The sequence below is a fragment of the Dermacentor andersoni genome, chromosome 5 (genome assembly GCF_023375885.2).
Source record: "Dermacentor andersoni chromosome 5, qqDerAnde1_hic_scaffold, whole genome shotgun sequence".
Lineage (NCBI taxonomy): Eukaryota > Metazoa > Arthropoda > Arachnida > Ixodida > Ixodidae > Dermacentor > Dermacentor andersoni.
The window spans coordinates 177,219,756-177,233,794 of NC_092818.1; the positions used below are offsets into that span (position 1 = coordinate 177,219,756).

The 14,039-nt window shown below is 48.3% G+C and overlaps 1 protein-coding gene and 1 pseudogene across 1 annotated transcript in view; both read left to right on the forward strand.

The window, feature by feature from the left end:
* The first annotated feature begins 876 nt into the window (after positions 1–876).
* Positions 877–995, forward strand: LOC126532559 (5S ribosomal RNA; annotated as a pseudogene).
* Positions 996–7,077: 6,082 nt separating this feature from the next.
* LOC126531654 (uncharacterized) overlaps positions 7,078–14,039 on the forward strand; it is a 39,081-nt gene continuing 32,119 nt past the window's right edge. The window contains exon 1 of the mRNA XM_050179286.3: positions 7,078–8,174. Within this exon, the coding sequence (XP_050035243.1) occupies positions 7,952–8,174 (223 nt within the window). The 5' untranslated portion in view covers positions 7,078–7,951. The remainder of the gene's footprint in view (positions 8,175–14,039) is intronic.

A 14,039-nucleotide genomic window follows, 5' to 3' on the forward strand; every position in this document is an offset into this window, starting at 1 on the left:
GCAGTGGGTCCGAGACCCATACCAGCGATTTGTTGACGCGTTGGCCCCATGCCTGGTCGCCGCCTGCAACTCCACTTTCCTCTTCACCCTTTCTCCATACCGTCCTCCGCTTTCTGTCTCATATGATTCCGTTACGCCCTCTTTCCACTTTCCTCCTCGCGTCTCTTCCCTCTTGCCGCTTTTTTCATCCACCGCTGCGCGCCGCGTTCGCTCTCATCTTTCGCTGTGCTCGTTCGCTCGGTTACGCCGAGGAACGACGCCGAGGCAGGCCGACGATCGCCGCAGGAACGGGCGCCCAAGAGCTGTGCTCTAAAGGTCCTGTCAGCTTCAACTCTCCACTTACACTCCAGAACAAAAGCGACAAGCACCGCAAATACCTCAGATGGTAGGCATTGGAATTTTCTCTGGTGAAGTTCGAAACCGCCTTTAGTATTTTTTTCGCGGTTTCTTCCACTCCAAGCTCTTGGTTCTTTTTGGAAGCAGATTAGAAATGGGACTTTAGGGTAGGACATTCTAGGGATGGTGGCGCCAGTAAAACTTCCGTAATGTAGCTTTTCCCCCACTATTCATACCAGTGCGTGTACAATTTTCGGATGCACCGATGTGGTAAAATACACTTCAAACATCATACTTCAAAGTTGACAAGTACTCTTGAGACAAAAGTATGCCTCTTCCATGGTTGTGACGCGGTTTATTATTTTTGTACAAAAAATTTTAGAAAGGGACAAACACAAGACGAAGCAAACACAGCACAGCAAAGAGAGGCGACAACATCACCAGGGCTTTTAGAGGCGTTTGACCGTGTAGCAAGATGTGAGAATGAGTACCTGCTGGTATTGCCATCAGCATCCGTCACGTTACCATGTGTTCTTGAACGCCATCGGTCATACCATGATGAATATGGCGGCTCTCGTCCGGTCCCCGAAGCTAAGCAGCATTGGGTTCGGTCAGTGCTTGGGAGGGAGACCACCTGGGAACACCGAGTGCTGATGGCGCCCTTCTTTTACCCGGCGTGGTTGCTTAGTGGCGGAATCGGATACCGGCCACGGCCGCGTGCAAGTTAAATATTAATAATAACGTGCACGTTAAAGAACCCCAGGTGGTCCAAATTTCCGGAGTCCCCCGTTACGGCGTGCCACATAATCAGAAAGTGGTTTGGGCACGTAAAACCCCATAATTTAATTATTTTTGTTGTGCTTGAACGTGTTTGAACTGGCACCAGTGTAGTTACGAGGACGATTACTTGGTGCTGTCATCATCAGTATCTTTCATGTCCCCGTGAGTTTATGAGGATGCTTAACCCAGCATTGGAGGACTGCCCAGCTTACTGAGGGCATAAGAAAGCGCTAGTCTCTCTGCCAACTTGGGAGCAGTTCCGTATGGCACGTTCCGAGGTTCCAATACACTGACATACTTCTCAAGCACGACTACCTGCCACGTCAGTGCAAAGGAAACGTGTAGGCTTCGCTAGAAAAAAACAGAAACAGGCCCTCGTCGTGAACTCATGAAGACCAAGGAGGACTCGAATGCAATAGTACTCTCAAGCAAGAATGCAATAATGCTACAAGTAAACTCTCAAACTTTGGTGTTAATGTTGGCATAAATCTGTTTACACAACACATTCTATAAGTCACCGTTGCAGTGTCTGCATGAAACGAGCCTGCATGCTTATATTTAATTTCATACTGAAGCTATGCCGCGTGGCAACCCAAGCGAATAAAAAAAAAGAGAGAGAGACTAACCTATAGCAAAAAGTACCAGCAATCTCATGTAGGAAAGATAAAGAAAAAACGTCATTACAGTGTGTCTTCCAGATGTAAAAATTCGCCCCCCCCCCTTTTTTTTTGCGCGTTCAAAGTGTAAAGTACTGCAGTGCGAGCTAGCGATAGTTCTGGGTTCACTTTTGCAAAAGGAACAAACGTACATGTACTTATCAAACAGCCACATAAATCAATTCGCGCATACTTGTCACGTTCACAACAGAAACTTAGACTTTCTTGAGATGAAGATAACATTCTATTTGACGCGTTTATACAAAGAAATATGTCACACTGCGACGAAAACAGACCGTTACAACAAAAAACTATACAATGCTTCCCATAGCACAAGACATGTTATCCGAGCTGACACTAAATATTGGATATTTTAGTATGAAACAACGGCAAGCATGTCCATTAAATTCGTGAATCAAGTTAGCCCACAACTGCGCAAACGAACAACGGTATACGAATGGTGGCTATATAGGCACCAGGGCAAGACAATCGCCGTCATGACTAGCGCACAAGGTTTGCCTTAGGTTGCATCAATCGGGTCCTGGTTTAGGTACTTGATGTTATAATTAAGAAAATTTCTATCAACCAATCCACCTTTCCCAGACGCCGCAAGTAAAAGCCATATAGCACAGCGATGCAATATTTGCGAGAGCGAGCAAGCGAAGTTTCTTCAGTTAACTACTTCCGCGTTTCAGGTAAGCCACGTAAGGCTCTGAATATATGCGCGCACACACACACATACTTGTCCTGTCTTGCTGGCAAAGCGGTTCCTCCTTTCTTCAGGCCTGGTTTTCTAGCTGCCGACCCATATCGTGCCTTTGCTTATCATATGATGTCGTTCGTCTCCATTCTACGTCCCATAAATTTTACCAAAGATGAGCCAGGCGACGTCTTCTACACACAAAGCACCTGAGAGCCCACAATTGAGAAACCGGTCCGTTTACTCTTGCATGTAATCGCCGCGATGAACGCATGATAAACATAGGACTAAGAATAAGCACATCTGCACGAGTTCAATTCTTGCTGGGTCTTATGGCAACATTCCTCCGAAAAATAAGAGGCGAAAAAATAAGTAAACTACGCAGGTAAAGCTGGGAGTAATTGGCTTGCCGCACTTTTGAAAGGATAAATATAACGGTGAAGCTAAGGGAGAACTTCTGGAAGGTTTCTGCATGCATAATCGTCGACAGCCAGGAAGCATGCGTGAGTGAGCGTTCAATGTGAATTTAGATGCAGCATGTTAAATTTTCGGAGGTGGAATGATCGAGTGTTGGTAGTGCGTTTACTTATATGTTTAATAAGTATCATTATGATACCTCAGAACAACACTTTTATATGTTTCCAACCACTACGTTTCGAACACACGCACCTTCACATCTTCACTTCTTTCTTCTTAGTCCTTACACGGTATAGATACATTACCCTTTATAGAATAATGTAAGTGCGCGCTTCACCCTTGTTCACACATCTGTCTTATTGTTTTCTGTGTGCTCCGTATCCAAGGAGCTAGCATTTCCATTTGTAGGAATGTACGTAGGTCTGCCTGTACAAATTCCCAACTTAATCGACAAACATGACTTCTCGCAAGTTTTAGGTTAAAAACTATAATACTGTTCAAACGTGTCTTTCTATGTCCTATTTCTGTTTATTACAGTCATACCTTTCCTCCACTTCCTTCGCAGCGTACTATTTCGCCTTCACAACACTTTTTTTTTTCCTCCGCAGCACACCCAAACCTAAGGATTCGGTGGGATGTGTAGCGAGAAATGTATTCGCATTTTCTCGATACGCTAGAATAGGAGCTTTCTGCCCGGTGATAAGTGTCTCTCTTATGACTACAATTTCCCGTCAGCAAAACAACCGCTGTGAAAGTCAGGGTGTTTTACCTTCATTCAACTCGAGCCAAACCTTGCTCCGAATTCGGCATAAGACCATGCTTGTCTGTTGCACAATTACTGACTGACTGATAAACAAACTTTGCTTTACTGACCTGAGTACGCCACGTCCTGAAATCGGCATTAATGCATTAAAGAGCTCTAGAAAGAGAGAGAGAGAGAGAGAGAAAGTGCCAAAGCAAACACAGAAAAGACGGGGTGCTGATTTGCTACCCTTCAAGGAGGAAAAGTGGTATAGGGTAGAAACAACGAACAGAGGACAGAGTGAACACTGCACGCGCATATTACGAACAGTAAGACTCACATAGAAAGAACACTTCAAGCGATGACGCGCTAGATTCACAATACGAAGCAATAGTTAAAAAATTGTTTACAACGTTTCACTAGCAGTTCTTTTCCGGCTGTGAAAAGTGCAATACACATGTGTAGATGTGTGCCTGTTAGCGCTTTTCTCTCGTCTTTTTAATACCTAGTCTGGCGGAATACAAGACTTCGAACTGCAATGGTGATCTTCAGCAGCCATATAGCAACATTACCCAGCGACCGGATAGTGAAGAAAGATGCAGTGGCTGTAAGCCCTGCCCAAAGCAGCCGTATATAGCTGGCCGATCGGCAACGACAATGACGGCAGAGCACGCACGATATCCAATAAGCACGGTAACGACTACTACAACCACTAGAGTTCCAAATACGGCACGACGGGTTGGGCTTCCACATATTGCCGACTCGGTATAAAATCCTGGGTGCGGACGTCTTTCGTCAAGCAAGCATGATGGTCGTACATTTAACAGCAGCCGCAAAAAAAGTCGGCTGGAATTCCCTCAAGGGCTATCGCCGTATAAATGTGATTAGGCATGCAAGTGCCGATCAGAAAGACTACGAAAGGAAACTTCTAATAGAAAAAGCGCGTCCTCGACGCGCTTCCTAGCAACTGGGCTTTCGCACTGCACAGTCGTCGGCAATGGTCCAGAACTGCCACCGGCAGTGGCCGTGCGAGCGCGACGTTCCGCGCAGCCTGCAATTGCGCTCACGCCCCAACCGCGTCGGACACCCCGACAGTGTGGAGAGAAAGAAAAAAAAAGTAAAGCGCGGCAAGCGTATGAAAAGACGCTACGAAAAGAAAAAGCGTACGAAAACGGCGGGACACGGACTGGTGCTTTTTGTTCCTAAGCGCGGTATAATCTAGTTTCTTTGACAAGCGTCGTCGCCACGGTGCCGTTCCAGGACAGAAAGCGACGGGCAACAAACGGACCAGCTTGTCCCGCTGAGAGAAGTCCGACAGGCGCCAACACAGGGCGAATAGGAAGCCGCTCTCGGCCTTCCGCCGCGCAAGAAAGCTGCTTCCTCGCGGAGTGCACGGTGCGCGCGCTCTCAGTCTGATCGGAATGTGATCGTCAGCACGAGACTGGAGGTGAGTGGAACGCGCAGACCCCTGCTAAGCATCGGCTCGGTAGGCAGCGCCGTCTTATGGGCGTTAGGCGACTACTGAGAACAATTTTCTCACTTGTTGCGAGTTGTCGCGCATAGCTAGCGGTAGCAGGGACACCACACGTGCTTGGAAGAAGGCGGGAAAGGATGGGTGGAGGAAAGCAGCAGCAGGAAACTCGCTTCCGCAATCTAATCTAGAAGAAGGGGCGATCCTCCTCTTCCGACATTAAGGCACCGAACGCAACTGTGCGGCAATCTTTTATTTTTTTCTTCTTTTTTGGCGGGGAGGCAGGCTGAGCGTGTTCAGTCAGTGCGGTTAGCGATATTCGGCGCAAACAATACGCGATGACGCGTAAGGGGTCACTACCTGTTAGGGATACTTTACAGCTCCATCATAAGCATGGATGGACTGGTGTATTAATGGGTGGACGGCTTCATGGATGGTTAGATGAGTTATTGCAAATACAGGTGGCCTTTAGGTTTGGAGTTACCATTGGCTATTGCTCGGCCTAAACTACAGCCCCAAAGCAACAATACCCTTGTTGGTAATCAGCGGCTATCGTTCGAGGCACCTTGTTCATCTGGCGAAGAAATCAAGCCTCCTTCTCCATTCACCTGACGCTAGTACTTGCTTTTTTCTTCGCACATTCGTTCATGCTAGACCGGAACAAACCTTCCATTCAATCTTCATAACCTTATTGGGGGCATCTCCAGACCAAGTCAAAAGAAATAATTAGCTATTTTTTCTAATTAATGATGATAATGACTTTCTCGAAATTAGTTTGTGTCTTCTTTTATGTTGTAGTTGTTCTTAAACGTCTTTCGTATTATTTTTCACACTATTGCTTTAAATTCTTGCGGTAGCAAGTCAATGATAGGAATATGAAAAGAGAAAACAAGTCATGATTTTCTAAAACGGTGTCACATCTCAACATCGTGCTTTGCCTAGAAAAGGTGCTTTGGTGCACCAAGATGGTTCGTTAGTAAGTTATCCGGTATGCATTGAGAAGCAGTGACAAATGGAGGCGCATATACCTTCCTTTGGGGTAAAATGGGGGCGAGGCATTGCACTTAGCCAAAGCCCCTTGAGGAATTTTGTCGGGGAATACTTTACTGGCTATTTACGTCACTAAAATGTCGCCAAACATGCTGAAAAGCAAAGCTGTCGTTAGGGTAAATAAAAACTCACTAAATTTAGCGACTTTCTCGCTAATTTACCGACATTGCTTTCAATACGTGATGGCTGGAGCTATCAATGAAGCAATGAAATATTGGTTAGATATTTAGCGTAGCTGGCATCAGCACTCGGCTGAGGCTTACACTAGTTACACCATGCTACGAGCGTTGCAGCACGGTGGTGAGAATTGCCGACATCATGGCACTTGGAGACACCATACACATGCGTTGTGAACGTGATGAAATCGGTATCCTGCCCGGTGTTTGCGTTGCTTCTGATATCGTCGAACTGCCTTTGCGCGTGTCTCAAGGTTGATTACAGACCGGAAATAGTGCTCTTTCGCTCTCTCCCTCACTCTTTCTCTGACTCATCAGGTAGCGGTATCGTAACCTGCTTGATGGGGTATCTTACGTGGCCGGCCAATATCTTGGCTAAAGATGGCCGGTGAGCAAAGTAAGGTTGCCATGCTCGTAAAAACAGGACGAGCTTAGCTGAAGTAAAATGAACTTGTGAGCGGCAAGAATCGCACACCGCACGTTCGCGCGTTGAGCCTCGGCAGTTTGCAAATGTGCATACGCTCGAAAGTACTTCAGGTTGGCACTGTTTCTCCCCCCCCCCCCCCCCCACTCCCCCCAACTTCGGTTTGTGTGGCTGCTTACTCGTTTCTCCGTAAGGTGATAATATGAACCGTCAGATATGAGATAGAACACGACACTACTGCCCCTAAAGATTTTTTTTAAATAATGGCAGACAGAATTCGATAGAGATGGACTCCTGGGCAACCAGTGTTGTTTTATGGTTGATATCAGAAACATCTTTAATATACCCTTCGTACTCTGGAATACATCAAACCGAGTCATCGTTGTAATCTTTTGATATTGCAGAAGCGTCTCGGCAGTGCACACAGCTTCACTTTCTCCGACGCTTGCAATTCAAACAGCGTATATCGCCGACTCTCGAAAGCACGCATTTATCGGCCAGGACCCGAACGAGAGCACGGCGCAATCCGTCCGGCTTACCGACCTCTCCCCCCGAATCGAATCGCGCACCAAGGACGACGGTACTGCGATGACAGCGACGTCACTGCTGGATCTCCACCAGAAGCAAGGCACGCGCGCGCTTCCTTCTTTCTCGGTCCAGGAGGAGCCAGGGGGGACTCGGTCGCACACGCAACGGTCCACCAGTGTGACGATTTACATACACGCTCACGGCAGCAGGGCGGCCGCACACACGCACAGGGACGGACGCGGATCTCCTCCTCGCGGCAGGAAGAAACGCGGCGGACGAACCGGAGGAGTCACCCGTCGATGCTCCGGGGTGGAAAAAAATAAGCTTCTCTTCTCGCGGGGCGGCCCTTATTTCTTTCTCGTCCTTTCCCTCTCTTGCTCAGTGAACTGCCCGGCGGCGGGGAGAAAAAAGAAAATGATTACCGCGGCGCCTGGGAGCAAAGCAGCGGCAGCACCGGACGCCCGTCGCGTAGAAGAGTAGTGTGCGCCGGTGGACGGCTTGGCGCTCGGATACGGATGCGCTTGGCCAGCTGCCGTCGCCGCAGCGACCACCACCGCGCTGGTCGTCGTCACCGTCCTGGCGCAGAACGGCCGGAACTCGAGTGCTCGCCTCGGGGCGGCATTTAGCTGCCCGAAGAGGAGGCCCTGCGCGCACGCTGGTCCCGGCGGAATATGGGACGAGCGCGCGATCGTCGGTCGCCGATGAGACGGGGCCGCGACGGTGGGGACGCCGGTACGCGCCAACTCTCGCCGCCGCTGTCGAGGTTCCAGCTGATGGCGAGGAGTGCTAAGCTTGGCGGCGCCGATCGTGCGGTGTCCAGATGCGGCGAGCAGCCGCCTCTGGAACGGAGACCCCGCCGGAGATCGCCTCTTGCCGTGGAACTAGGAGACACAGGTGAGAGCACAGACGCCGTTACTGCGGCGACTGTCGACCGCGCATTTCGTTTATATCGTGTTTACGCGTTGTAACGCGTCTTTAGCGAGAACGTGGGCTTTTGGCGGGGAAGGAAAGGCCCGTTACCCTGTCTCGCACAAGGCGGTCACCTAAGCCACACCGGTGTGGTAGTGGGCGCGAAATATCGTTATAACAAATTTCATCCTTCCACGCCGAGATTGACCTAAAACATTATATAACTGAAAGTGAAGCACATTTCCTTTCCCGATAAGCATGCAACATACACCCACAGTCTGGCAAAAGACACTTGCGCCCCCAAAGACTGAAGGCGGTGCCGGTAATTTCTTACTGCGAGAGTAACTGCGCGTCTTATACGAAGGCGGATTAGAAAGTCATTGCCCCTATTTTTTATTGGCCAGAATAATGTACATACAGGTAATTACATATATAACGTACTATCTACGTACATTTCACTATTTTTTCACATAGTCCCCCCCACCGGCTCAGACATTTATCCCATCGTGGCACTAAATTTGAGATGCCCCTGTGCCATGTTGTCGTCAGTCAGCGACGCACGCGGCCTCCCCGAACGCTCATTGTCCTGCAAGTCATCACGGCCTTTTGCGAACTCACAACACCACCACTTCACACTTCTCGAGGCAAGACACCTTTCCCCATATGTGGGCTGCATTTCCCTGTGTATTTCGACAGGCGTTCGTCCCTTGCTCCATAGAAAACGAATCACACTTCGTTGCTCGTGCGCCGTGGACGTGTCAAGCACAATCGTCATCTTCAACAACTGACAGCATTGCCGTGCCGCAGAGCAACCGGCATATTCGGCCGGGCCGGTCCAAGAAAGGTCCACCGCTGGGAATGGATATGTTGACTTCGCATATACAGCCGTGATTTGGCTGAAAAAAAAAATAGGAACAAAGACTTCCTGATTCGCGCTCGTATTTACACCGTCTTCAAAAGACCCCGTGCGCTCCCTCATGAAGTACTTCGTTCACCCTGCTCGGGCACAAGCGCAGCCAGTGTGCCAACATCGTAAAGGTGAGCGTGCACAATCGGGGAGCAGGAAAACTCTTCCGAATGGAACTGAATAGGGAACGGGCAATTACTCCTGAAGAAGCGCTGTCAGCGCTTCCTTTGTCCCTTGAATGGGGGATACAAAAAGAGGGCTGGGTGGAGCCAGCTTGCGAAATCGCGCCCGTTGAACAATGCTAGTCTTCTGACGTAGCGCCGGTTGGACGATATGCAGTTTCCATTATATGTTTAACGCGAAGCGATAGCGCTCCGAAGGATGTGCAGTCACGTGCAATATGGCCTGCAACACCAGTGCCCATGTTCGAAGGGGCTTCAAGACTGTACGGCTGCGCAGACACAGGGTGAGTTCCAGAAACAAACACAGCTTCAATTAGTGGCATTCATTAAGCCGCTACTTCGCATGTCAGAGCCGCCGCGCAGCCCTGGGGCCCCTTCGACCTCGAACAAAGGTGTTGCAAGTCATATTTCACGCGACTGTACATGCAGTATCATAGGTAATTAAAAGTGCAAGCTTGAACCCCTCATCTGGCAGCGGCAGAAAGGTACAGTCAAATTAAACACGTAGGCGCCTCAAATTACGCTCTAGTTCTTGGGCCTCTATTATAAGCAGAGTCCACATCCAGAGTCCTCTTGGAACTCTCCTATGCAGCGCCAGATCTCTTCTCGGACTGTCTAAGTTTGCGCGAAAGCGCTGATGTAGAGAACTGCTTGCTAATGCATCGAGGCTATAAAGTCATCAATACAGTTGCGACGTTCTTTTTGTAAACGCTGGTCGACGGTGAAGTATGCGTACAGCATGCAAATCGAGCCTTAGCTGCTAAGGCGCGAAATGAAGGTAAATGAACGCTCTTCTCGCTGTCCGAAATTTCGCGCCAAAGGTGGCTCTGACCGCAGCTACCTGTGACCGCAGCTTCTAAGGTCGCAGTTTTCGATGTCCTCTGGCAATATAATGTCGTGTTTTAGTTCCTTTCTCGAAGACGCCCACACAGCTGTCCTGACGAGGTGACATATACAGGGTGTTTCAGCGAACACTTTCATAAACTTTGAGAAATTGCCTGTGGCAGATAGCGCACTTCTAGTCCGTGAGCTGGTCTACTCGAAGAGGCGGACATTACTTGCACAGCAAATTGAAATACATAATCATCTAATTACCAAAAATTCACTATTAAGCTTTTAACTGATTCTAATGACACATATTACAATTTACAAATTATATCCAGAGAGTTCGCAAGGCGGATCCACTTGGTACGAATTCTCAGGATGACAACAGTTTCGAGATATTAATTCCCGAACTTTGCGGAGAAGTGCACTGGCGTTCCAGTTACTTCCTTAACAAAACATCGTTTTCTGCATTGAAGCACGAAAGTAACTGGAACGCCAATGCATTTCTCTGCAAAGTTCGGGAATTAATATTTTGAAACTGGTCTAATCCTGAGAACTGGTTCCAGGTAAATCAGCCTTGCGAACTCGCCGGCTAGAATTTGTAACTTGAAATATGTGTCATTAGGTAATTAAAAACTTCATTAGTGAAGTTCTGTTAATTAGTCGACTATGCGTTTCAATTTCTGCGCAAGTAATGTCCGCCTCTTCCAGTAGACCAGCTCATGAACTAGAATTGTGCTATCAACCCTGGGAATTTTAATTTTGGAGGGAGGTCTCACGATCCGCCCGGGTTCGTGAACGAGGGGGGCGCTTGAGGCACCCACCGTTAGAGACGCTCCCCAGCGTGGTGGTGGTGAACGATAACTGATCGCGAGCAGCTGTGCTCGTCTGAGTTTATTTGGTGCGGTGACCAATGTTTTGCCACCGATCCTAGCGGGCCACCAAGCCTGGCGGGCCAACGAAGATTATGCCCGAAGGGGCGTCACACGCTCGTCACAGGAGGAGGGGGTGGAAATACAGAGAGAGGGCAGGGATGTTAAGAAAAATTTTAAAGTGTTCGTTGAAACACCCGGTATGTCTTGGTTCTTTGTTTAATGCTAGTTCTTATTAGTTAACTACATATGATAAAATTGTTTATGTAAGCGCCGGCTGTCCCGAAACACTGTTGACAAGCCAACACTGCTTTTAAAGAAGAAAACGAGGGGGCAAAATTACGAAAAGATACCGAAAAGCCATCACAAAGACATGGCAGCACAATGCGAAAAAGAAAAGTAAGCAATAGCTGAAACTATCTTGAAAGCTGTCCAGCAGTACGCATATATACACACAAATGACATTAGTTTACGAAACTTTATACTGAAAGCATTCTACGTTTCACGCGAATCTGCAGCTAATAATCAATATATGCAGCGTTCCCAAATGAGTCAGATGACCAGAAAACGAGAAGTCGCTACTAGAAAACGGCATGCTCTGCATAGAAGAGCGTATCTATAAAGCAATTTAGCTATGACTGGAAAGTAGGTCTGTCTGAATGTGAATAGAATGTGCTCACGCGGCTGATCTCGTTAAAACACGATTATGTCTTGGCTTTTATTCTTCATGTTCTACTGCGTCATTAATTGTGCTAGCTTATAAAACAGCAAAAGGTTTGAATGGGTCGCACCCGGAGACCCTTCAACATGCCCCTATGTCATGTTGGAGGTCGTGCATTCGCGAAATGTCGTGTGACCAGTTGGAATTCAGCGGAAATAGAAACAGACGCTAACGACTGTTTTCCTGCCGTCGATATTGACATGCAAGCGAAAAAGGAAAAGGCAACTGTCAAAGTACGGGCGATAAAACACATGTTATACTCACGAATGTCGCTCAGAAAAGCCACCGCGATTACTGCCAACACGTAGAACGGCACTCGACTTATACCTGTCTGACAGCGAATGTTTTTTTTTGTGTGTGTTTTGACGACCCGATCGTGTTTTCCGCAGAACTAGCTCACATAGCGCGCATCTCGACGGGGCTGTTACAGCTATTCCTGTCACTCTACATCGAAGCATCCTTCGCGCCGGTGTGCCGCCGGGCAAAGTTTGAACAGTGGTTGCCGACAAAGCCGGCTCAAACTGCGAACGCAGCGGATACCACTAGGCATATGGAGGAAGCAGGAAAACAGAACCCACCGGCGGGATAAAGACGCCCTTCCATACGTGTCATGCGTATACGTGCATGTATACATACGAACGCGCACCGAAGACCCCCGTCGACCCGACTGGACCGGTTCACGTGCGCGTGCCTGTAACACCGATCCCGTCACGTTATATATACGAGAACAGGAACAGGACTGTCCGTGCCGATTCCCTGGGGTTGGTTGCGGCAGAAGGAGCGTCCCTTCGAAACTTCGTTAGCAAAAAGAGCTGGCCGTATTCCGCGGGCCCGCCGCGACAAATGCATGGAAATTCGCAGCCGCCATCCTTGCGAGAGATCGGAAATTTTATTTTGTTACAATGACTCGACAGCGTTGTCCCTACAGAGAACGCACGTATCATACAAGGAAGTCTTCAATATGCTACCAAAATCCTCGGCGTGATTGTTCTTCATTCTGTGGTTGATATAGTGTATACCCCTAGGTGCTAAACGCCAAAATTCTACGAGAAAACTCCTGCAAGTCGGAAAACAGCACTGCCCTTCTCTACGGCGTTCGAAGTAGCAAATAAATGGGTAAACGCTAATTAAAATTTGTCAACTGTATTTGTTCCAGCTAACTTTATTCTGCCGGTGAAGATCACCTTTCCGCAGTGATAGTTTTCTTTTTTTTTTCAGTTTCGGGGCAGTCGATATACATATGCAGCCACGCTGCAGCTCTGCTCGGACGTGACCGCAATGTTTAAGGGGCGCATGGCTGCTCCTGGTAAAGCTAACGCCAACAATGAAGGCCCCTTGAGGTCTCACACGCCGCCAACGCAAACTTCAGCAGAACTGCAGTCTCCACTTCACGGCAACAGCAAAATAAAGGCCCAACCCTCGCGAATGCACAATGGACACACACACCCAAGTTCCGATAGCCATCTGGGTATTCAGGACATCACTGTGCGTGTCCTGGGTAACTAAACAGAGCGCAGCTATCTCTAAGTCAGCAAGCACTCTACAGCTAAGCTTTGTCAGGATACAGTTAGAAAGAAAAAAAATTAACTCGTGAAGCTTCTGTGTAGAGGCACGCCTATGCACTTTTGCGATGGCGTGAATTGAAGGTCGCATACACAGCGTCGTTCACTGCAGGCAAGAACAAGATTCGTTTTGCTCGGAAAGGTTACTCAGCTACTGATTATATCCTCCCATTTTTTTTTTTTTTTTGTCTCGAATGAGTGTGCACAGCTGGTTACTAAATATTCCACGCAGAGTGCCTCACCATCACCTCAACGCGCGACTTCTCCTGTCCTAGGTCTGCCATATACCAAGATGCTCCCCGTTTGCGTCATCTGGCGGGAGGGAGATACAGGTAGATTGATCAATAGACGGCATTTACTATCCCAGAGCAACACTGCGACTCCGAGAGACGCCAGGTGATGGAGTCTCAGGATTCATTCTTCTGCAGCGGCCACCCAAAGCCTGGCGCACGAGCGTTTTTTGCCAGCCGCCTCCATCGGAACGCAGCGGCTGTAGCCGGGAATCAAACCCGCCATCTCGTGCTCTATATCAGAACGCCATAGCCGCAGAGCCACCGCGAGGGAGCCGACAAAGTGTAGAAAAGGAGGTCAATCAGAAATGAACCCTGAGACTGGCGACAACGGGCAAAAGAAAGAAAGAAAGAAAGAAAGAAAGAAAGAAAGAAAGAAAGAAAGAAAGAAAGAAAGAAAGAAAGAAAGAAAGAAAGAAAGAAAGGCGAGCATAAGGATAGAAAAGATCACAGTTGAGTGCGCACATGAGCTTTTCACCCACTCGCAAGTA